This window comes from Salminus brasiliensis, chromosome 17 (genome assembly GCF_030463535.1).
Source record: "Salminus brasiliensis chromosome 17, fSalBra1.hap2, whole genome shotgun sequence".
Lineage (NCBI taxonomy): Eukaryota > Metazoa > Chordata > Actinopteri > Characiformes > Bryconidae > Salminus > Salminus brasiliensis.
In genome coordinates this window covers 24,601,991-24,625,526 of record NC_132894.1, presented here as the reverse complement: position 1 = coordinate 24,625,526, position 23,536 = coordinate 24,601,991, and the positions used below count along the sequence as shown (strand labels likewise).

The following is a 23,536-nucleotide window of genomic DNA, read 5'->3' as shown; positions in this document are numbered from 1 at the left end:
GTGAGTGAATATAGCTGTAACTTTTAATTATTCAAATTTTTTGATTGGATACACTTGGATAAAAAGGTGTGATTTTTAAATCATTATTCAATTTTTATGTTTGTTTTTGTAAGTGAACCTTCTCATAGGTGTACTGTTCCTGGAGCATGATGGGAAGTCTCTCTAGGAAGGCCCTCATGCATGGAGCCATGTTCAATCCCACAACACCTTGCTTTTTTAAAGCAGTGCGGCAGGTGGCCAACACGTGATTGGCAGTCATAAATTCTGTGGAGCAGTTCACAACCAGAATATCCTACAACAGAAATGAAAGCACATTGCGACTGTTAAATGACATGACAAACTGACTACTGAAGCAATACTTTACAGGGAGAAAACAAACAACAATAATACAAAAAAATAAAAATAAAAAAAATAATAATAATAACTTCATTATATCTGGATAAGTAACCTTTGAGCGGTTGGAACACACAGCCACCCCGACATCTGGGATCCATACAGTGTTTTGAATGGCTCCAGAACCAGCAACTACAGTTTGCAGCACTGAGCCATCCTATACACAGACAAACACTGTTTCTTACACATCCACATATACATTACACCAGACAAATCATATATCACTATAGCAAGTGTATGTATTTGCTGTGCAGAAAAACGATCAAGGATTCATGATACATGGACCTGAAGGCTGCAAGTGTGAAATGCAATAACTAATTATAATGGTTAGAATTAAAGCAAAAAAATACTAAAAATAAGTCTTATGAAGCATGCATGCATGTATGTATGCGTAACCAACCCGTAGGGACCAGATGTTCAAGAGTCCTCCAACACCTCCAGACACCAGAGCTAGACCATCAAGACTGAATGCTACTGTACGCACTGGGGTCATGTGACCCCGCAGCTGGAACACACACACTGCTCCCTCACATCGTCGTGGTGCCAGCTAGAGATCAGACACATCACAACACACACAAAATCATCAATAGCAACTTGTGGTGATTCTCAAACAGGTGTTATGTGTAACCTTACCCTAGGTTTAGACTTGGACTCTGTTTCCCACCATGCCTCTGAGCTGGCACAGCTGGATTCTGAGAAGGCTGAGGGATCTTGGGGTACTGTCCACACAGACACAAGTCCATTCTGACAACACCTGTAAAGCAGACAGAACTATCAGATAAAAAAGTTGAGAGAGAGAATGCAAAAAAATATATATTAATCAGTGCAATAGAGTGTGTGTGTGTGCACGCGCATGTGAGATTAAACATACGTAGCCAGCATATTCAGTGCTTTGAGTCCTTGTCCAGGCAGGTTGCACCAGGCAACAGCATTCACCACAGTGGGGTGAGTGATGCTCTGAAGACATGCCCAGTTGCGTCCCAAACCTGCACCAGACCCAGCCCACAGACGGACAGTCTCCTCTTTGGCACAGCTTAACAGAATTAGACCACCTGGAGCCCAACGCAATGAACTGATGCTCTCCTATGTACAGAGTGGACACACAAATACTTGTGAATTCTACAAAATGGAAATTTCAAATGCTGATGCAGGGCCCAACACACTTTGGTATCATTTGTTGCAGGCAAAAAGATGGCTGCTAACCTTGTGGGCATCAATGACCACAACAGACCCATTCTCCAGGGGCTCCTTAGAACCAATGAGAAGCTTTCCATCAGCATAGCCTACAGCGAAGGGGCGGTCCTCACTGTACCATGCAATGTGCATCACAGCAACTTAAAAAAAAAAAAAAAAACACATTTATATGTACATACCAGGCCAAATGACAGAATATATATAGTAATTACTTCAAGTACAAGTAATTCCCAAATTCCCTACACCAAATATTTCAATCATGTTTATGTTCTGGATTTTACACAAAATAATTTGTATAAAACACATTAAAATAAATGTATTTATTAAGCCATTACTGTCGCACATATAATGTTGTATCCTGACACTTTTCTACCATAGCCAGCCTTTAATAAGTTTAGTAATTTGCTCAGTGGCTCTTTCTGGGACACCTAATTTAATGTACTTAAGCACTGATTTGCCAAACCAGACACTGGATTATAACTACAAATACTAGACTCACGTGAAGACAGATTTGGAAATGGTTTAATGAACACAGACACAAACCTCTACTTTTTGTATTAATGTCATTTGTATTTCCTCTAACATTAGTGTTACTAAGCAAATAAATATTTACTGCACAGATAATGAGCCAATCAATTTAATTTTTTTTACAGGTGCTGAAAACCTTTGAAGTATATATTTATACACACAAAGTTTCTTTTAATGACTAATCATGACTGTGTCTCAGTACCGTCTTTTCTGTAGCAATGCTGCAGTTCAGTTCTCTGCATGTTGGAGGCATCCAGAACTTCAAGAAGGCCTAGAGTTCCATCCATGCGACCCACCAGCAGAAGCTCACGAGGCTCAACAGTCCACAGGCAGCCTGGCTCATTCTCTGGCCACGATAGCGATGACACCCAGTGAGACTGCATGTCCAAAAGTCCTTTACCACCTAACACACACACGCACGCACACAGTCAGGTTCAAAAAGGTCCATACTTCTAAAAATGTCACTTTTGATATAATAAAATTATTCAAACAATTAAACAACAACTGTTCGAGACTTGAGACTAAGACATCAATTATAGACGCAACTGTTTCGTGAGTAGTGTGCTTTACAGTGGATGAATCTGTGCCGTATTAAATTCAGACAGAGACACAAATACCAAAACACTCAGCTGACAGTGTGTGGGACATTGCTGAAGCTATATATTTTTGTGACACTTAAACTCCATGCAGGGCCTTGTGAACTAAAAGTAACCAGGAACCAGGGGCAGTGCTTTGCAGTGGATGACAATTGTCACAAAGAGTGCATCAGAAACAGTCTACAACATGAAACAGAATTGCACATCCGCAGTGAAGTTGTAGAACTGTGAAAAAGTACAAGGTGAAGACACAAAACTGCCACATACATGTCCACAAAGGGAACACCATTTTACAACAACCCAGATCGCGGTGATGCCCCTAACAGACTGTCCGGTCATGGGCATGGGCAGGATGCGACCAGCCAATGTAAGAGTCAATGTTTTGACAGTGGCAAGTCCAGAAAAGCACAGAAACAGTGGGCTGTCTTCTTCAGACACAAATCCCTCTAAAAATGTAAGAGGATCTACCCACTTTCAGCAAGAAGGAATCCAAGAAGACAACAACCAATAACAGCCCAAGAGGTCAGATAACCAAAGCTCTGAGGCTGCTGGCTGACTATCAGTCTGAAAGTGAGAGGAGAAGGAGGACTGGTGTGTGTCATGCATGCTTTTCTTAATCCTTTTAATGAACAGTCCCTGCATAAAACCTAAATGTGCAATATAAACACAGGCACTCGATACAAGTCAGAGGACCAGCCAAGCACAGAACACAAACTAAGGATAAACTTAGCTACCAAATTATACACACACGTAAAATCACACTAAACAAACCCCACAAACCAAAGCAAATTTTGAACTTTCATATTAACCAAAGGACTGACACAAAATGCAATTTAATACAAGTATGTTTTACAAGTTTCAAAGTCTATTAGTGCCATTAAACCTTCAACTTACAGCACATGAAAAGTGCTAATGGAGGATAGCATTATGCTAACTGTATGTAACAGAGGTTTTTAGCACCACATGGCTTGTGCATTTTAATGATTACATGGCAGAAGTGTTACTAACCCTTCTAGAACTTTTTTGGTACTGGCTACATAGATTATGAGGATCATTTATAATTTTACATAACCTGTTCAGTTGATTTTACAGTTCAGAAATATGCAATACGAGTTGCTTTAATCAATCAGTATTATTTATAGTATCAAAGATAAAAACAAATGACAAAGAAGAAGCATTTAAAATGTTTACAAAAATCTTGAATGAAAATAACTTTAATGAACTTTAATGAAAGGAGAAGACTTTTGAGAATATGGGAGCCATTTATGGACCTCTGCCTCGGTTTTTAATTTTGGCATGTGGATATTCAGTTTTTTTTCTTCCTTAGTTCCACCTTGCCCTAACATCAGTTCAGTTCAGTTCAGGTTAATGGCGGTATAAAGGAAAGCTGGCTACATAGTTCAAAAGTATTGTTAATACTAGAGAGTCACTAACAACAGGAAAAATAAAAGTTACTGTTCTTTGTTTCTACATAAGGTTTTGGTTTTCTTTTTCTTGTTTAAATGTTGTCACTACCTTTTATTCACTGCAATTTTATTTTTCAGACCTTAATTTGTTTTTTAATCTTTTTAATGTGTTCATAAAACAAACGAACAAACAGAGCTCAAAAAAATGGTATTCGGGCCAGCCCTAGTAAAAATACATACTGTGAAAATATTATTAATCTTGTTTTATTTATATAATTTATTTATTTATATTTCTTTCCTTTTAAACCTGTATGTTCTACTCTTTACCTTTTGTTCTTGAAAAACAAAAAAGGCGCAAATGATAATAAATAAATAATAGTTAGCAATGTAACAATTTTTACAAGTATACAGACAATCACAGACTTGCTATTTGCTTAGAATTTTTAGTAAGAGTAAGTGCTGACTCACCATTGACCTGCCAGATGTTGATTACTTTCTCCATGGCAGCAGCCAGGAATTTCCCACTCACGCTCCAGGCCACTGGCGCCAGGCTTGTCTCACCTGGAGACCCTAAACCACTCACACACTCCTCAGGGGAGCCATCCCTGAGAAAACATTAGCACATAAATCACTCACACGTTTTACTTACAGAGGGAATAAAAAAGGGCATTATTCAATAGTCTAATTTAGAAAAACTCACGTTTTGTTGAAGACACAAGTTTGTTGTAAAGTGTACTGGTTTTTAGTCACATTCCACACACGAACTGTTCCATCGTTCCCACTGGTGGCCAGCAGGCCTTTTTTACTGCACCAGCCACAGGAGATCACCTATGGAATGCAGTCAAGACATTACCAAACCTAGTACAGAAAATAATTTTGCCAAAAGATGTTAAATTGTAAAATCAGTTCCAAACATTTACAGCTTATAATATTGTAACTGTGTTAATGTAAAATTTTCCAAACCATGTAAATGGGACATGTTTAGTAAAATGTTAATAAATTACGTAAATAAATCTGGTAACTGTCCCATGCCTAGCACTCAAATACCAGTACGCAAAACATTACCTACCCTGCAAATGTAAAAGTGTAACTATCCACATAGGTGCTACTCAACTTAGCAAAATGTTTCTCCATATTCAAGCATAACAACACATTTAGTACATCTTACTCTGCCCTGGTGAGCCTCTAGTTTGATGGTGGAGCACTTGCGAAGGTCTCCGGCCATATCAGCAAAGGTCTGCGGCCGGCTCTGGTTGTCCCGGTCATGGGCTGCCAATGTGCGCACCAGCTGCTGTGCGGCCCATTGACGATGTTGCGAGGAGAGGCGGGATGAAAGACAGCACGCCGCCAGCGCATTGGCCAGGTCCAACGGACCTATAGCAGGGGGGGCAAAGGAAGGGTGGGCATATAGAGAGGACATTAACCCTGCAAGGAGCCAACAGGGATAAAGGCCAGGTTGTGTGTGAGGGACATGGACACAAACACAAAAGAAGATTGTTTATAAAAAATAATAATAATAATTTTTAAAAAGAAGCGTAACAATGATCACAAAAACAAAGTTGCATGCAAAGCTAAGCATGACTCTTCAACAGGTCCATGAAGAGAATTTCCAAATTGATGGCAATAAATAATGTATGGACAACAAAATAAATTATCATAATATTGTTTTTCTACCTCTCTTCTCCAGCTCAGCCTTGTCATAGGCAGGTCTCAGCCTGGCTCCCTTATCAGCTAGAAGAGCCACCAGAGCCTGAGTCACCACAAAGTTGGGTGATGTTACTAGCTTGTTCTCTTCAGCCACCCCTCGCAGGAAGCTGGGCAGAAATTTCCTTTGGATGGGATCATCTACTGTAGTCAGGTTCATTCCTGTGGCTGCTGAGATCAGATTCTATAGTGAGAGACCGAAAGGAAAGAAAAGAAAGACAGTGTGAAGATTTGTAAGCAAGTACGAAGTGTGTACATTTGTAATACGCATGAATATGTACCAATAAAAGTGTTTTTACCTGGGTGCACAACTGGACCAGCAGTTTGGCAGCACTGGGGCTATTGGAGGCAAGACAGCCCACAGCAGTGCTCAGGTAAGCCAGACAAGATATGGGTTTGGTGGGCTTGTTGGCTCCTCTGGGCCGCTCAGAGGCTCCGGGGCCTGAGGCAAGGCCAGTAGAGAGGCCAGCTCGTCCAGCTGCAGCCAGACACATCAAACGCACCAGTGTCCGAATGTCTGTGAGGCCCAGAGACTCCAGCCCAGCAGCTAGGCTGCAGCTGGAACCACTGTAAGATGTAAGGGTAAATTAACAAATGCATGCAAATAAGGCAAAGAAAAAAGGCTGGCATACAGGATCCACACATGGCCACACACACACACTCTAACCTGACTGAGAGCAGCGAGAGAGCTCTCATGACCATGGTCCTAGCCAGTAGAACCTGGGCAGCTGCTGTGACTCTCCTTAACGCCACCAGGCGGTCAGCAGAACTCTGCAGTCCTGCTGCTTGCTCCCCCAGGGACACACGGCCAGATGAGCCCTTGTCCACTGAACTCTGGCAGCCTGCAAACATATGGAATATTCCATATGGAATATGGAAATCTCTCATATCGAGATGCAGTTGGGTGGGAGAAAAAAAGCAATACTGTACAATATCATAAAATGTCAGGAACAATGTACTGTGGGCACAGAGGCACAAGTATCACTATTTTAAAATAACTTATTCCACACTATAGATGGGATGACAGTAAACTGCTGCCCAAATCTGTATTAGGAACCATCTCCTGCCTGCTAGTCGTCTGCATGTACCAAGTACATCAAATATTACTGGGAAAGCATCACCCCTCACGCTACTAAAACTGAACGTATAGAGAATGTAGGTAAGCAAATGGAGAAGGGCTATTTAGAACTGCTGCAATACTTTATATTAGGTGTAATGAACAATTTGACTTAGGATCTGACTAATAGGAAGCCATCAGTTTGATGCTGGACTTAAAGTGGGTTTCCTTCCTTGAACAGTGATGACCAGCAGTGTTTTGAGAACAGTTGCAGCACTCATTCTACCACTTATATTACAGAAATAATGCTATTCAAAGGTCACTTCATTCCCAATCATTCTTAAAAACAAGCAGCATGCTACATTACTGCACAAACTGCATTATACCAGATTCCTATTTCAATTGCCATTGTAAAAGCATCAGGGAAAAAAACACATTAACTCATTCAGCTAGCCTTTATACTATTGTAACTACAGTTTCACATGCAGCCAAGCAAATAGGTTCCAATATTGCTGTAACATCCACAGTAAAGAATACTTCACATGAAAGTGTGTAACAAGCTTTAAATGGTGGTGTTTCATCTAGAAGACTTCTATAAAATAAAAATGTTACCTGTTGTTGACCTTGCACTCTATTAAGGAATTTGGAATTAGTAATGAACTTGGAATGCTGTTGTGTACTTTAAAAATTAAACCGATGACAGATTTGCAGTCTTTTATCCCAGCCTCTTATTTGATAACATATTCTATTGTGACATAAGAGATGTTACTAAGGTAGACATATAACTCTTTAACTGGGAAAAAAGTAAATTTTGGTCGATACATTAGAGTATGGCTTTATCAAGGCATGGGAAAGACATGTGTCATAATCTTACCTATCTGCAGTAGAGTTTCTTCCATGCTGTTAGTGGCAGTGACCATGGCAACAGATGCACCAAGCGGGTCAGTGTCAGAGAAGTGAACAGCCTCAGGAACAAGTCTGCGTTCACTAAGTCCCAGTGGTGCTGAGAGCAGCTCAAACTCCTCCTCCCCAGTAAGCCGCTCGGCCTCATCCACATCTAGCATATCCCAGTCCTCTGCAACACAGAACACACACACTCAGACTCTACATTTACAAAAGTACATGACTAATTACGAAAGTGCAGATCTTGACTTCTAAAAATACCCATGGACAAACTGATCAGTACCTTCATAGACACTGTCTTGCTTTCCCAGCAGGTCTGGGGCTTGACCTTTATACCTAAATGGAAAAAATACATATTAGCATATATAATTCAGGAACTGTTTTAAGGGGCCCTTTAAAAAAAAAAGAAAAACACCCAAAAACCCCACCCTTTTGGTGCTTGAGCTATTTGAATGCCTACAGATATACAAACTGTTAAATAAAGCAACCCTGTCAATTTTGTGGGCTGGCCAAGACAGAAAACATGACATTCAACAAGCTGTTCAGCTTTCATTCCATTTCCTATGTCTCTTGCAGGCTCTTTAGATAGATACCACTCCCATCTAAGTATCTCCACCCATTGTCTGAGAACAAACTTTGATAAAAGTGTACCAGACATGACCTAAAGGTATATGCTTACCACTTTATGTCTTGTCTTAGCTTTTCCGACCTGGATCAATACAACTAAGAACTGTCAAGTAAACTTTAACTTAAAAGGAAAAGAATACCTAAAAGGGAAAAGGTTAAAATGTGATAACTATTGTAGGTTTATTGTTTGTTCCATGCAATTCCTGGAGATTTCAGCAATGAGCATCAGAGACAGGGCATGTCAGTCAGATAGTTATTCAATGAAATGAGAAAACTCTTGAAGGGCTTCCCAGCAAAAACAGGACATATTTCATACTAAACTAATCTGAAGTTAGTATACACAGTTGTACCAACCTCTCTGGCAAGACTCCTTTGGTCTTGCTCTTCATGCTGAGGTATTTCTCCCGGCAGCTCCCACAGAGCAGGTAGTAGGGGTTTCCACTCCCACACTCGCCTCCAAACCAGCCATCCACGTAGGACCCGTTGCTCCGGTAACCCTGGCGGTTGGCACTGCGACCACAGCCTGGGTGGCTCTTCTTCATATGCTGATTGAAGCTGGACACATTCGCTTCACAAAGCTCACATACCACTACTTCCTCGCGGTCCTCCGACTCGCACACATGCTGTAGACACACACACACACACACACACACACACGCGGAAAGGAAGGATATAGAGCAGAAACCTACATTTTGAAGCTGTAGCACTGAGCACAGTATTAGCAAGTTAGTGCTAAATACAGAGCAGCAAGAGTGAAAAGGCATCTACCCTTTATAAATGTTCTCATGTGTAAAAGAAATTGCTAGTTCACAACACTCTGCTAAGCATGCAAGCAGCACTTGAATGTCAGCATTTGTATTAAATGTGAGTGATCAGGCTATTAGCAAGTAGTAAAGCAGCAGCAGCCCCAGGCTGCAGTCACACACACCCATGTTGGCCAGTCCAGTACCTCCGGGATCCACATTCCAAGGATGTCAGAGTCGGAAGCCAGCTCCTGGGTGAACATGGCCTCCATGGCCTCCTGGTCCAACTCCAGTTCCAACTCCTCGTCCAGGTTGAAGTCATACAGACCCCCCAGTGAGGCAGGGTCCTGCTGCAATCCAGGGCCTTCCCTCCGAACTTGAGAGCGATGTGCCTGCACTGAGCGGTACAGCCCAGCTTCACACACACAGTTGAAGAGCATAACCAGGTTGAACACCTGTGCTTTAGACTAACAAATGCATATGTATCTGACGGGAGCATTCAACTCTGGGGCTTTGACAGAAACTTGCCTACTACTAACACCTATAAGACTGCCTTTCCAAGTTTTTTGGCTTTAAGCAGGTGTTGAATTATGCCTTTCAGTTAATAATGTAGCCATCCATCACTAACTCCCCATTGAATCCTCCACTGTTAAGATCATCTTCAGATACATTTGAGCACAAATTGCACTGACTACGAAGTATACATGCTGGCAGATGATTAGTATGTGAAGCTTCTACAGAATTCTACCTGCACGAGCCAATAAAGTGCGTGCTGCAAGGTCAAACCGATGCTTCCTACTGGCTGCTGAGCGTCCTCTGGGGGCATGACCAGTGGAGGCAGAGGGGGAGTCTTGATCTAGTCCTTCAGGGCTTAATAACAGAAACACAATTCAAACAGATTACTAATATGCACAGTGAAAGCCCTAATTTGATTTCAGTTTTTAATTAATCTATAACACGTTTTCACCTCTCACTAAAGCCCTCCTCCATCTCTGTGGCATCAGCGTTGGGGATGTCTCCAGGAGAACGGAGGTAGCTTCTGTCTCCACTCTTGCCTCCTCCTGCTGCTCCTGAAAAGGAATCAGGAGCTACAGCATGGGGATCTTCTGAATCTTCAGTACCAGGGTGTTCAATCATCCACATAGCCAGCACTGTGATGTTCTGGGCATCTGCTTCTCCACGTGCACCTGGAGGCACACATTCACAGCTTCAAAGAGTTGCCAAACAGCCAAGATGAATGGAAGCATGCATGGCCAGAATTCTGCATGGGTACCTAAATCAAGCTGATCCATTCCTTTAAAGTAACATTACAGAGAATGGTTATTTATTGGTCTTGGACTAGGAGTGTGCAGTGTGCCAAGCCCGAAGTAGCAATGACAGCGACATTATTTTCCCTTTCATAAGTCAGTGAAGCATCAATTTTGAAGCTGCTTTTTTAAGGTAAAAAAAAATTGCAACGTAGTGTGACTTTAATGCAGTAAAAAAAATTATAATAAAACAAATTTTTTATATATATTTTTATATATATACATATATATACACACACACACACACAATAATAAAGATGTAGCTATGATATGTATATGTAAATATAGCTTTACTCTTCTCGCAAATGTGACTGATCTGCCAATTTACAAAAAAAGGCATGACTAAAGAAGAAAACATAAGACTACCTAACTGACTACAATTGGGTAAAAAAGAAGCTTTTCTACTTTAAAACAGGTGCAATTACTAAATGACATAGTTGACTAATATCAACTACTTAACTATTTTTGGTGACCTTTAAGTGAACTAAGAACAGTGCGTTACGCACATGAACTGCAGATTACTCACCCAAAATTAACTATAACGGCATAGAATACAGATTTATGGCCACTGTTACTTTTTACAGTAATAATTTCCTCAATCTGAACGCAGAGCTGCAGTGAGAACATTCAGACTAAGCAGAGAAACAGAGTTGAAAGGAAATATACTGGAGTTTTATGTATCATTTATATTAACAGTAATGTTCAAACCTTTTTATTTAAGGTATACATCCAAGTTGTATTTGCTGTTAGTCTTTACTAAATAATCAGATTATTTGACTCTAAAAAGCATGTAAATATGTTTTTGTGAGTATTTGCTTGAATACCTGTGGCTTCAAGAGCTTTCATAATTTGTCTAAGTGAGAACCCCATCTCCAGCAGAGGCACAGCAATGGCAGGGGGTGGGGGAGACGTAGAGAGACGACTGCTTGGGTCTGACAGTGCTGCACACAAAGAAGAACATGCTGTAAAGCTTGTACTGCTTGTGAGTTTTCATACATTGAATGATATATATCAGTAAAACACTTTTTGGACCAGTGTGTAGAAGACATTGACGTTGTTCTGGTGGCCAAAACTATATATATATTATATATATATATATATATATATACACACACACACACACACACACACATACATACATACATACATACATATACATATATTAAAGAATTTATTTGCAAATAATGGTGGAAAATAAGTATTTGGTCAATAACAAAAGTTCATCTCAATACTTTATTATATATCCTTTGTTGGCAATGACAGAGGTGAAACGTTTTTTGTAAGTCTTCACAAGGTTGGCACACACGGTTGCTGGTATGTTGGCCCATTCCTCCATGCAGATCTCCTCTAGAGCAGTGATGTTTGAGGCTGTCTGCGGGCAACACAGATTTTCAACTCCCTCCAAAGGTTTTCTATGGGGTTGAGATCTGGAGACTGGCTAGGTCACTCCAGGACCTTGAAATGCTTCTTACAAAGCCACTCCTTTGTTGCCCAGCCACGTTTCATCTTCAATGCGCTCGCTGATGGAAGGAGGTTTGCACTCAAAATCTCACAATACATGGCCCCATTCATTCTTTCATGTACACAGACCAGTCGTCCTAGTCCCTTTGCAGAGAAACAGCCCCGAAGCATGATGTTGCCACCCCCATGCTTCACAGTTGGTATGGTGTTCTTTGGATGCAACTCAGCATTCACTCTCCTCCGAGTTGTGTTTGTACCAAACAGTTCTACTTTGGTTTCATCTGACCATAAGACATTCTCCCAATACTCTTCCGGAACATCCAAATGCTCTCTAGCAAACTTCAGACGCGTCCGGATATGTACTGGCTTAAGCAGGGGAACACGTCTGGCACTGCAAGATTTGAGTCCCTGGCGGCGTAGTGTGTTACTGACGGTAGCCTTTGTAACGTTGGTCCCAGCTTTCTGCAGGTCATTCACTAGGTCCCCCCGTGTGGTTCTGGGATTTTTGCTCACCGTTCTTGTGATCATTTTGACCCCATGGGCTGAGATCTTGCGTGGAGCCCCTGATCGAGGGAGATTAGCAGTGATCTTGTAGGTCTTCCATTTTCTGATTATTGCTCCCACAGTAGATTTCTTCACACCAAGCTGCTTGCCTATTGCAGATTCAGTCTTCCCAGCCTGGTGCAGGTCTCCAATTTTGTTTCTGGTGTCCTTTGACTGCTCTTTGGTCTTCATCATAGTGGAGTTTGGAGTGTGACTGTTTGAGGTTGTGGGCAGGTGTCTTTTATACAGTTAACAAGTTCAAACAGGTGCCATTAATACAGGTAATGAGTGGAGGAATGTGGAGGACAGGTAAATAGTTGAGGTCTGCCTATAATGTCAATTACAGGCCTCTCTTATTTTTTTAAGTGGGAGAACTTGCACAATTGGTGACTGACTAAATACTTTTTTCCCCACTTTTCCCCACTGTGTGTATATATATATATATATATATACATATATGTGTGTGTGTGTGTGTATGCCAACAGTTGTGCTTACAAACCAGTTGTGCTCCTGTGTGTCTACCTGTTCTGTTGGTGGTTCTGGCAGGCTGAGACTCGGGGGAAGTGAGGCTCTGTCTGCGGCCATGTTCGTCTGATGGAGAGGTGGGCAGAGATGAAACTGGTGGGGTCTGAGCTCGGCGAGCTGGCAAAAGAGTGGTTGTGGGGTAGCTGGAGAACATCTGCCTGCTCATTCAAATAAACAGGCACACTCTTTTAATTTATTCTTATAAAATCGCTTAACAACATCACACAAAAACAAGAACCTGGACCGAAAATTCAGGTTGTAAACAAATGTGCAACAAGTCTGTGTACCTAAGCAGGCTGAGGGGCATAACTCCAGGTGACTCAGAAGCTGGTGCTGTCTCTGCATCTGTAACTGGTGTGGTTGCTGTGGTGACTGGTGTTGTTGCTGTGGTGGTGTCCTCTAACGAAGAGCTCATGAAAGAGGTGCTGCTGGAAGCTGATGGGGAAGTGGTCACTGGAGTCTGAAACTGTTGCTCCCCCTCCAGCTCCTCACACTCTGCATCTACTAAAACACCCAAAGTTCTGATTATAGTAATAGAATACATTTGTGGTAAATTGTAAATTTCTAGTTTTGGGCAGATTATCAGCCAAGATGCTTCATAAGTTGATAGCAATGGAGCTACAAGTCTGTACATATCCAACCATGCTGCTTACAAGTAATGGAAGCTTAAGACGAAAACTACCATAATGAGATTTTCTAAACAATCAATTTAAGTTGAGTTTCTGTTGTAAAAAAACAAAAAAACAAAAAAAAAAAAACTATGCATTCCAAAAACGTCTAAGCAAGTGTGAGAGACTCACATGGTTTGGTCCTGCCTCCCTCTTTCTCCTCCAGCAAACTATTGACCACAAGTTTGTAGATCATTGCCTGTGCCCGCTCCAGGTCAGCTAGCCCAAGGGCCCGCTTGATGGGTGACCTCATCACTGCTCGTTTCACCATGTGCCGCATGAGAAACTGCAGCGCTGAACGCATCTCTGCCTCCTCTTGTGAGACACTGATACCTGGGCTGCCACAGTCAGCATTGTGTCCATTGTCGGGCATCATTTTGGGAATTAGCAGAAGTTCTGCATACTTGCTACAGCTCAGAAGCACGCTCAGAGTCTTCATGGCACCAAGGTATAGGTAGGATAGCTGCACTGCATGCACCTCAGCCAGTGCAGCTGCCTCCTGGGCACTCCCTCGTGATGCTGTGAGCTCTTGCTGTGGCTCTGTGCGGGTGCTGGATGCAGCATGGGCGCGTACCTCATCAAGGCTGTGGGAGATGCGTAGATCACTTGTGCCCTCCCGGCCCTCTGAACGCCCCTCACCCTCCCGCTCCGGCTCATGAGACTCATGCCGGTGCCGCCGCTCGTGGCGACGGGAAGATGATGAAGATGATAAAGAGGAGGGCTTTGCACCATCATCCTGCAGTGAGGCCAGAGCCGTAAGGTCCAGCAACAGGGTTGCTGTCAGGCCTCTGAAGCGCGCCACATCAAAGGCCAGCGGCTCACATGGCTCCAAGTTGTATAGCGGTGTGTCACTAGGCGACCAGAAAGCGGGGAAGCTTCAGTCAGGTGAAGTGGAGAGGTATGGGAGAGAAAGAGGAACAGGAGAAAGGAGAGATAGAATATGAGGGAAAGGGGAAGAGGGCATGCAAAGTCATGGAGTTAACTAAAAGGAGAGGGGGACTGGAACAGGGTCGTAATAAAAAGTCAACATAAAAAGAAAGTGTGACAGAAAAAGGCATGACCGAGGGAAGAAGAAAAGCTACTACGGGATAGTGAAAGATTAGGGACTCATAAAAGAGCCTTATATAAAAAAAAAAGTGGCTTGAAAGAAAGATCGATCATATGTACATAAAGGAGAACATTTTAAAGGAATTCATGACAATGTTTCCTAATCCTGGTCTGTATGCCCTTGTCTTGCACATTTTAGCATTTTCTCTACTCCACTAGTTCCTAGGTGGAATGTTGAAGACGACTAAGGAAAAACATCAACACCACCTTAAAAACAGGTGTGGTACAATGTTTCAGCAGCATCAGAGATGCACAAATATTTAAATGAAATTACTTATGATACAACACTTCTACTGGTCAGATTAATGAATTAATAACAATGATTATAGACAGACTAAAAATAAATTAATAAATAAAAACTTGAAATGCCCTACAAAAGACCTGACTTAACCCTAAAGTAAATGTGTTCACCTATCCAAAGGTAGCACAAAAAATCCAAACAAAAAAAAAAATCCAAACAAATCACAGGCAAGCAGGAAAGCCATCCTCCAGAACCAGGTTTGGGAAACTGATGTATGGTATCTAATCCATGAAAGATACATGTGCATTACATTAGTTTTACCTGATTGTAATCTCAGCCTCGTCCCATTGCACTTTTGCTGATGTGCTGCCCTCCTTCACTACCCCCAGCAGGGTGGCGTGTCTCCCGGTCTGTTTGTGCACACAGCGACCCCCGACCCTAAGTCCACCGTCCGTCCCGCCGATCACAGCCAACACAGGCCACACCTGGCTGCACAGGGTCCGCAGGTGTACCTCAGAGAGCTCCACTGAAGTGTGCCGACTGCTCCTCCCTCTATCATCCTCCCTGTCGTCCTCCCTCTCGTCCTGCTCTTCACGGCTCTGGGCAGAGCGGCTCTTGCGTAGCCTGGAACCACCAGGTGGCAGCCCGCCGTCCCGCAGGGAGCTCCTGATATGCTGAAGGCGCTGCAGCATGCAGCGGTTAATGGTTTGTGTCCAGCGATCTGAGCGGTGTAGTATCCGCACTAGCTGCGAGGTGGCTTCAGCCAGTACAGTGGCCACAGGGCTGCAGATGGGGTCACCAGGCAAAAGGTCACGGGGTGTGCCTCTCATCTGCATGTCACAGATTTTGACCTAAGGGGAAGGCAAATTAAATGAAGAAGGTCAGAATAAGGATAACGTTCTAAAAGTGCACTGCAGAACTTAGACCACATAAGTAAGACTACTTGAGACTGCTTAATTTAAATGTGGTATGTGGTGAGCGTCTGATGAATTAGGCATGCAATTTGCACAGTGCTTCACTACTTAGCCGCAAAGCTCCTGTGCAAAACAAAAGAAGCAAACTAAACACACCAAACACAGTACTGGGTGACTAAACATATTTTAGGTAAGGGACAATTGTGAAAATTAGATTCTTGGCTACTATCACTTTAATTGAGCAGATAGGGCTCACCTTTTCTCCAGGATTGCTGCTGTAGAACATTACACAGGGATAAAGCTCTGTAGCATCCACATCTTCAAAGGCCAGCTTGGGCTCCTGCAGCACAGACAAATCAAGGTACACAAGCAACCTTACTGTATAGACTGAGCAGCATGATATATACATTAAAGGACACTCACTAAACTGTTTATAAATAAAGCGCATCTCTTACAAAAACACATGCAGACATTAACTGTCTACAAACAAGTGTGTTGTTTTTTATGCCATTGTTACATTCATTATGTCGGTACAAATGTTCTTTTGCGTATACAACATTTTATGTCCAGGCTCACCTCTCCATTCTTGCCGAAGGACACAGTCCGAGCCTCCATGTCCAGTACACAAGTTATGTAATCTCCTTGCGTGTAACTGGACAATGTAAGTGTCTGCTCTCCATTGTGGTAGAGATTGCCACTGTAGGCCCGGTATAGCCACATGTCGGCTGTAGTGCGGTGGTTGAAGTCATGCACAGGCCATCGGGACACACCCACACACGTACCTTCATTTCCACGATTCTCCTTCACTATGTAGAACTGAAAGAGAATAGAACACTTTCACATTGTAAATGTACTGGTCATTTTTCATTAAAACTATTCAACCAAAAAGGTAAATCAAATGTGCTGTGCTTCAAGATTTTCTGTGAGATTCTATAAAATGTTTGTTCCTTTTTTTTTTTAACCCTCCAATATCCAATCCAGCATTTCTGCTAGTATTGGATCAAATCTGATACTGGGTATCGGAGCAGTCTCAGTCACTAGTAAAAATCATGTGGGGACATTGCTTGAAAGTATGTAAATTTTTGTATGTGTTTAGTACCTTCCACTGGTAGCAGCCTGAGGAGATACCTGTGGATGCCAGGCCATAGCCTTTCCCTCCACTTCCATGTGTCAGACCCTGCCCACTCTCTACCACACAGCACTGAGCTTTCTCGGGGTCAAAGGTGACTTCTTGGATAGGTAGGTTTTCCTCTTCCTCTTCTGCCTCACCCTGAGACAAAGACACACCCAGAGTTACAGAGTGAAGATTTATATGACCATTGGACGGTAACTACTCGTAATGTTAGATAATGTTTCTCACATGAAGTTTGAGCTCCTGTTCTCTCTCCTTCAGCTGGATGGTGTGTTTTGCCTGAGCTACTGGGGCTTCCCACATGCAGTCAGAAAGCAGAGAAAACAACCTTTCTACCACCTGTAAGAGAAAATAAATTAATGTGGATGACTGTGCTGCATATCCATTAGTGTTTGTGTTTGTGTCTGTAGGACATTACCTGGGCCATTTGATGATCCTCAACGCTACTCTCACATGCAGGAAGTACAGCTTCCAGGACATGCAAGGCCAGCAACCGTGTTCTCAAATTACCCACTAATGGGATACCTGAAATACACAAGCATTTCATGAATCTTCCTTCTGTTTCATGAACTGTTCTGCATAAAAAATACAACGTGACTACCAGCAAACAGTATTAATAGTATTAATAGTACAGAATCAACAAACAAACACACACCTTATCTTAAACTCTCTACACTACTCAAAGATTTGGAGTCACTCATCTTATAAAATTAAATGAATATTACATTGATCAGAAAAAGTCCTTTGGATTGATAAAGTCAAAACAGAACTATAAAACAAAACAAAAATATCAAAGCCGATGTATGAGGTATGACAGTAAACTTTTGAGCAGCAGCTTGTGCACATACTAATGCTTAGTTTATATATATATATAAATATATATATATATATAAATATATTTAAATATAATATGCTCCTCACTTTGCCTACTGATGTATGTGCCAAAGCATAATTTGTGTCAGAACAAGCTTTAACAAAATAATAATATTATTTTTTTAAATGGGCAAGATTAACAATCGGAGACAAAAACCAAACTATGATGGCTAAATGACTGGGTCAGAGCATCTCCAAAACATGAGGCAAGTCTTGTGGCATGCAGGGGTCAGTAGAAAAAGTGGTCCAAGGAAGGGAGAACCGGTGAACCGGTAACAGGGTCATGGGCACCCAAGGCTCACTGATGCTCACAGAGGCCCTAACATTCAAGACATAAAAGGATCTGCGGCTAACGTTTTGTGTCAGATACCACAGGGCACCTTCAGAGGTCTTTTAAGATCAGAGCTGTTTTGGCAGAAGAATATAAGGCAATATAAGGTTTTAATGCTATGGCTATTCACAACAAAGCCTGTGCGCTGATACCTGAGCAGCATTTCTGAGCTGCAATGTTGAGCAAAACTTCTGTCCATTTTGGGGAAGCCATCTTGGACTGAATGGCTTTGGAGGACACCACCCTTCGGAGAAACACCAGGAAGTCGCCTAGATGCAGCTCTGCAGTGTGCTGCTTTCGGAGTAATGCTATAACCAAACCACAAAACGTAACATACAAGTTTCAGTGTTTGTACAAGTAATAAGGGTTAAAAAGATTTAAATTCATAGTGATCGCAGACTCTCAATTATAATGTCATGAAAGATCAACCTCTGACCTTTGAAGTCTTTTTTCTGATCGTCTGAGCAATCATCTGTCTTCTCCTCATGCTCTGGGCCACTCAGCACACTGCCTGCAGCCTGGGACAGCAGAGTCTTCAGCTGACTGCACAGGAGGTCCAACAAAGCCTGAACCACTTTAGGACTCAACTTGTCTGCATATGTCCTAAAGGGAGTAGCAGTATCAAAGTTTGTGATTGTTCTTGACCCACTCTGAAGTTTATCACGAGGTATCAATTGTCATGGTTAGACTTATGTACCTATAGTTGTTTGTGAAAAGAAATCTGATCTGTTAGATCACTTTTTCAAAAGCATTTTGTTTTGTTTCCAATTGGCAATTAACTTTTAAAAACACCTGTGAAACATATGTACATTTTTCATATGTCCATTATGTAATTATGCTGTATATAGTTACAAAAAAATAACAAATCAGACTGGATACTTAACTACAATAAATCAAGGGACTATAAAATAATAATGAGTATGATAAACAGACAATGTGGTTAAATACTTAACCAATTCTCTATAAATATGGTCAATGGAACTTCTCAGCTTAAATTGTTGTCTGCTCAGAAAACTGGCTACAAGTGTCAACAACACCATGTGTGTGTTTGTTTTTAACGGTGTTGCAGTTTGTTCCAGAATGTCCTGTGTGGTATTAAAGTCTGGTCATCCAATTTTTATTTTGCACAGCCTGTAAAAGCAGACTAAGAAAACTAAGTTTCTCAAGGCCTTGCGGTTGATCAGGTGCATGCAGAGAGTACTGCAGCTGTGGAAGCTTTGCGTAACTACTTTTACATTTACAGCATCGGCTGATTTGTCATACATCTAATTTGAACAAGATCAGGGAGCTGGGGTAATATAACAACAGTTGTGTGATATTATTTCAGTGATATTTACTCCCCAGGCTATATCAACACTGGGCAAATTGATCTATTGGTCAATATTCCATTACATCCTGTGGGAATAATTTTTGGCGCTTTTCTCAAGTATATAAGAGCTAAAGCAGGCACTTAGACGTCATATGTGTGACAACTTTTAAGAGGAGCCACTTCTGACAACTTTAGCCCCTACACATGGATTAAGTATTCATCTGTGCTGCTTGTTTTTTGTCTTACCCAGTACTGATGGCGAGTATCTGTAGCAGTCGAGTGCTGGCCACTTTGAGTGCCGTGCTGAGCTGGGAGCCGGTGGGCTTATGCAGCAGCTGCAGGGTCTGTCCCAGCAAGGTTTCTTTGCCACAAAGCTGAGAAAGCACATCCAAGAGCCCACTAGAAATCGCCAATGACACATCCACTGGCTGGTAACGCACACTCAGAGCAAAGACAGTCACCAAAAGCAGCCGCTGCTGAGCCTCTGTGTGCATAAAAACACATACATGTATAATTCCAAGTATATTCAGAAGGAAGAAGGGAAGTGAGCATGCCTGTGTTCGCATGAAAGGGTATTTTTATGCATTACCTATATGGTGTTTGTTGGCTTGTAAGGCTCTTTCCAAAGTAACTGAAAGCTGCTGGTAAATTTTGTGCACTGCTGTTTGAATGTCCATTTGCAAACCTCTTTTAGCAGCTCGAACACCATCCTGTAGAAAGACAGGATGAAGTAGTACAGTAATATATAACTACTTTCTAGAGCAATAGCTTTTCTGCAGAAAATACAATTAATTACATAACTTTGTAATCAATAGTGTGTATGAAGTAAACCAACATGGCCTAAGAGTAGGGTTTGTTCATTACACTGGACACAGTATTAAGATTACTATACGTACAGTAGTTCCTTACCAATCACCAAATATTTATTTGTATGCTGTGGGCATTCTGACCAATCAGAGATCTTTTTTGTATGTTTGGACACATCAAGACATTAATCTTACCCAGCAAACAAATACTTTCTTAAAAAATATGGAAGGCCACTCCACAATCATACTGACAATGTGTTAAACAATTACTGGAATACACTGGAAAATATATAGAAGCAAATAAAATATGCAAGCAATATAACTATGTAACCAGAGTACTGAATTGCATTCATTCCCACTACATACACTCTCAGTGTTAACTAATCTGTAACTAGCTACAGTAAATTCTGACTAACAAAATGTACTACTTATCAATTGTTCAGCCCTACCTGGTAGTGGTGCAGCTGGACACTCTCCCCCTTAAGGTCCCCATTACTGACGGCGCCTAGGCCGAAGCATCCAGCCAAGAACTGTAGACGGACCGATGTCAGCAGGGAGGCAGAGTGAAAGGCAGGGCCTGCATGCCCAGCCACACTTCCTGTTCCAGCTTGGCTACTTTTCTCCTCCATTCCAGAGATTAACACCACAATCTGATGAAGGGCCTCCAGTCGCAGCTACACACACACACACACAAACGTGATTTTTACCTTATGTTCCCTTGCGATGGTATCCCCTATGGTATCCTCTATGGTATCCCCATTAGAAAGGATCTAAATACTGTATCTACCTCTGCCCTGCACTGCTGCTGCTCCATGGCTGTAATAGTTGCTTGTGGGCTGGTGGACAGGCTCTCCTCTGGATCCTTGAATGTAGGTACGTTGCCCACATCACCACTGACAAAGCTGACAATGTTATCGATGAGAGCATGTATGCCTAATGTACGGCTCAGGTCCAAGTCAGACTCTTCGTAGAACTGAAGCGAGCTATACAGACGATCCCGTCCTGAACGCCCACCAAACCAGTCGGCGGAGGAGTCTGGAGTACTGTGGAGAAGACCTTAAAATAAAAAATAAATTATAAAAAATAATTCAAATAAATGACATATTGACACCAGCCAGTGCACTAGAGGAAATACTTAATGAAAATCATGGGAGTTCGGTTTATCTTGAGCTTCAGGCTCATGAAGTCAAAAAAGCTGCCAGCAAACACAGATGGCCATCAGCATGATTACGAATTCTGATGTTTATTAAAATAAATAAATAAATGTCAAAAATTGTTTCAAATTATCAAATGTGATGAACTTTTTCTTATGCCAGGGGTGTCAAACTCCAGAACTGGAGGGCCTCAGCAATGCAGGACAAGGTACAGTTTAGTTTCTCTGCATTAACAAACCTTATCATGAATGCATTATCAACCCGATTAGCCATCTGTGGAATTGTGTGTTAGATGAAACCCTGAATGGTTGTTGCCTGTAGTTTGACACTTTTGATTGATGCTGATATAATCTGGATGTACAGGAAGTTGAGAGCAAGATGGAAACGTGCCATCAGGTACTTGCTTGTTCCTTTTATTTCTTGGACTCATTTGACCAAATAGGAGAACATACACTGATGCACAGAGTCAGACAGAAAAAGAAACAGGTTACACTCACATGTAAAGTACACATACCCTCAACAGGTCTGAGAGATAATCAGGAGGAGAAATACAAGACATTCCAGCACAAAATATCACATAATATACAGCTGTTGTTTACATACACACTTTTCTATTAAAGATGTATGCTGTATACTCATTCTGCCCCAGAAAAAGAAATTGGCATTATTACCCATGACGAGCACATGAAAAAAAAACTCAACTATACCTAGCCCTGAGGCTTATTATATATATAATATTGTAGACTAAACTGAAAGGGGCTGTGGTGTTAAGTCAAGTTAAGAAGTACTAACCTCTCTTTTTATGGGCAAATGCCAAATCCAGATCAACATTCCTCCTGCCACTCTGAAACAGGTCACACATCAGTTATATAACCCTGATACTCCCAAACAAGCATGCATATAATAAGGAAATAGCAAGTGTGTGTGTGTGTGTGTGTGTGTGTGTGTGTGTGTGCGCATAGACTCACCAATGAATATCCCTCTTCATCAGACTCTGGTTGCGACAGATCAGACTCACTCCGGGATTTAGTGAGTCTGTAACTTGGACTGCCCTGGATAGAACGGCTTTCAGTAGATAAGCTCTCACTCCTATTCATGCATGCACAAATGACATTACATTACTTGTCAAGTCTTGAGGGTTCCTCATATCAATATAATCCTATAAAGCAATACTGACCCAAATATAAATGAATGCCTCTGAATGTTCATATTCTTACTGAAAGTTATGCAACGATCACAACTGGTCTCAGATTATATACAGTTTAGAATAAGGTCTGCCCACAGAACATGTTACAACAAGTGTGCGTTTTTTAGCTGTAGCACCAAAAGTGCACCACACACACTCACCAAACACTGTACTCTACCTCATATTCTTTCATGTGACCGCATGCCAAAGGTTCTATTGGACTCACTAAAGAAAACCAACCTCTGAACTTTTTTTTTTTAAATAAAAAACTGAAAAGTGGGGCGTGCAATATTATTCGGCCCCTTTATTTTTAGTGCAGCAAACTCACTCCAGAAGTTCAGTGAGAATCTCTGAATGATCCAATGTTGACCTAAATGACTGATGATAAATAGAATACACCTGCGTGTAATCAAGTCTCCGTATAAATGCACCTGCTCTGTGATAGTCTTAGAGTTCTGTTTAAACCGCAGAGAGCATCATGAAGACCAAGGAACACACCAGGCAGGTCTGAGATACTGTTGCGGAGAAGTTTAAAGCCAGATTTGGATACAAAAAGATTTCCCAAGCTTTAAACATCTCAAGGAGCACTGTGCAAGCGATCATATTGAAATGGAAGGAGTATCAGACCACTGCAAATCTACCAAGACCTGGCCGTCCCTCTAAACTTTCAGCTCAAACAAGGAGAAGACTGATCAGAGATGCAGCCAAGAGGCACATGATCTTTGGATGAACTGCATAGATCTACAGCTGAGTGGGAGACTCTGTCCATAGGACAACAATCAGTTGTACACTGCACAAATCTGGCCTTAATGGAAGAGTGGCAAGAAG

At 41.8% G+C, this 23,536-nt stretch overlaps 1 protein-coding gene across 5 annotated transcripts in view; it reads right to left on the bottom strand.

Moving 5' to 3' along the window:
- herc1 (HECT and RLD domain containing E3 ubiquitin protein ligase family member 1) overlaps nucleotides 1–23,536 on the bottom strand; it is a 50,256-nt gene that overhangs the window by 8,117 nt on the left and 18,603 nt on the right. Inside the window, exons 24-60 of one of the 5 annotated variants that reach the window (XM_072660635.1) lie at nucleotides 22,491–22,611; nucleotides 22,315–22,366; nucleotides 21,156–21,424; nucleotides 20,818–21,042; nucleotides 20,152–20,272; nucleotides 19,809–20,046; nucleotides 18,690–18,856; nucleotides 18,406–18,561; nucleotides 17,468–17,574; nucleotides 17,278–17,388; nucleotides 17,017–17,187; nucleotides 16,494–16,733; nucleotides 16,174–16,257; nucleotides 15,325–15,854; nucleotides 13,788–14,530; nucleotides 13,275–13,491; nucleotides 12,985–13,145; nucleotides 11,283–11,399; nucleotides 10,119–10,338; nucleotides 9,900–10,021; nucleotides 9,337–9,566; nucleotides 8,763–9,031; nucleotides 8,065–8,117; nucleotides 7,753–7,953; nucleotides 6,489–6,663; nucleotides 6,121–6,388; nucleotides 5,792–6,005; nucleotides 5,286–5,491; nucleotides 4,818–4,945; nucleotides 4,586–4,722; nucleotides 2,318–2,518; nucleotides 1,597–1,727; nucleotides 1,265–1,476; nucleotides 1,027–1,147; nucleotides 794–940; nucleotides 449–550; nucleotides 119–292 (exon numbers count right to left, since the gene is read on the bottom strand). In XM_072660635.1, coding sequence (XP_072516736.1) covers nucleotides 119–292; nucleotides 449–550; nucleotides 794–940; nucleotides 1,027–1,147; nucleotides 1,265–1,476; nucleotides 1,597–1,727; nucleotides 2,318–2,518; nucleotides 4,586–4,722; nucleotides 4,818–4,945; nucleotides 5,286–5,491; nucleotides 5,792–6,005; nucleotides 6,121–6,388; nucleotides 6,489–6,663; nucleotides 7,753–7,953; nucleotides 8,065–8,117; nucleotides 8,763–9,031; nucleotides 9,337–9,566; nucleotides 9,900–10,021; nucleotides 10,119–10,338; nucleotides 11,283–11,399; nucleotides 12,985–13,145; nucleotides 13,275–13,491; nucleotides 13,788–14,530; nucleotides 15,325–15,854; nucleotides 16,174–16,257; nucleotides 16,494–16,733; nucleotides 17,017–17,187; nucleotides 17,278–17,388; nucleotides 17,468–17,574; nucleotides 18,406–18,561; nucleotides 18,690–18,856; nucleotides 19,809–20,046; nucleotides 20,152–20,272; nucleotides 20,818–21,042; nucleotides 21,156–21,424; nucleotides 22,315–22,366; nucleotides 22,491–22,611 — 7,141 coding nt within the window. The remainder of the gene's footprint in view (nucleotides 1–118; nucleotides 293–448; nucleotides 551–793; nucleotides 941–1,026; nucleotides 1,148–1,264; nucleotides 1,477–1,596; nucleotides 1,728–2,317; nucleotides 2,519–4,585; nucleotides 4,723–4,817; nucleotides 4,946–5,285; nucleotides 5,492–5,791; nucleotides 6,006–6,120; nucleotides 6,389–6,488; nucleotides 6,664–7,752; nucleotides 7,954–8,064; nucleotides 8,118–8,762; nucleotides 9,032–9,336; nucleotides 9,567–9,899; nucleotides 10,022–10,118; nucleotides 10,339–11,282; nucleotides 11,400–12,984; nucleotides 13,146–13,274; nucleotides 13,492–13,787; nucleotides 14,531–15,324; nucleotides 15,855–16,173; nucleotides 16,258–16,493; nucleotides 16,734–17,016; nucleotides 17,188–17,277; nucleotides 17,389–17,467; nucleotides 17,575–18,405; nucleotides 18,562–18,689; nucleotides 18,857–19,808; nucleotides 20,047–20,151; nucleotides 20,273–20,817; nucleotides 21,043–21,155; nucleotides 21,425–22,314; nucleotides 22,367–22,490; nucleotides 22,612–23,536) is intronic. The other 4 variants (XM_072660638.1, XM_072660637.1, XM_072660636.1 and 1 more) reach the window with 4 other exon arrangements.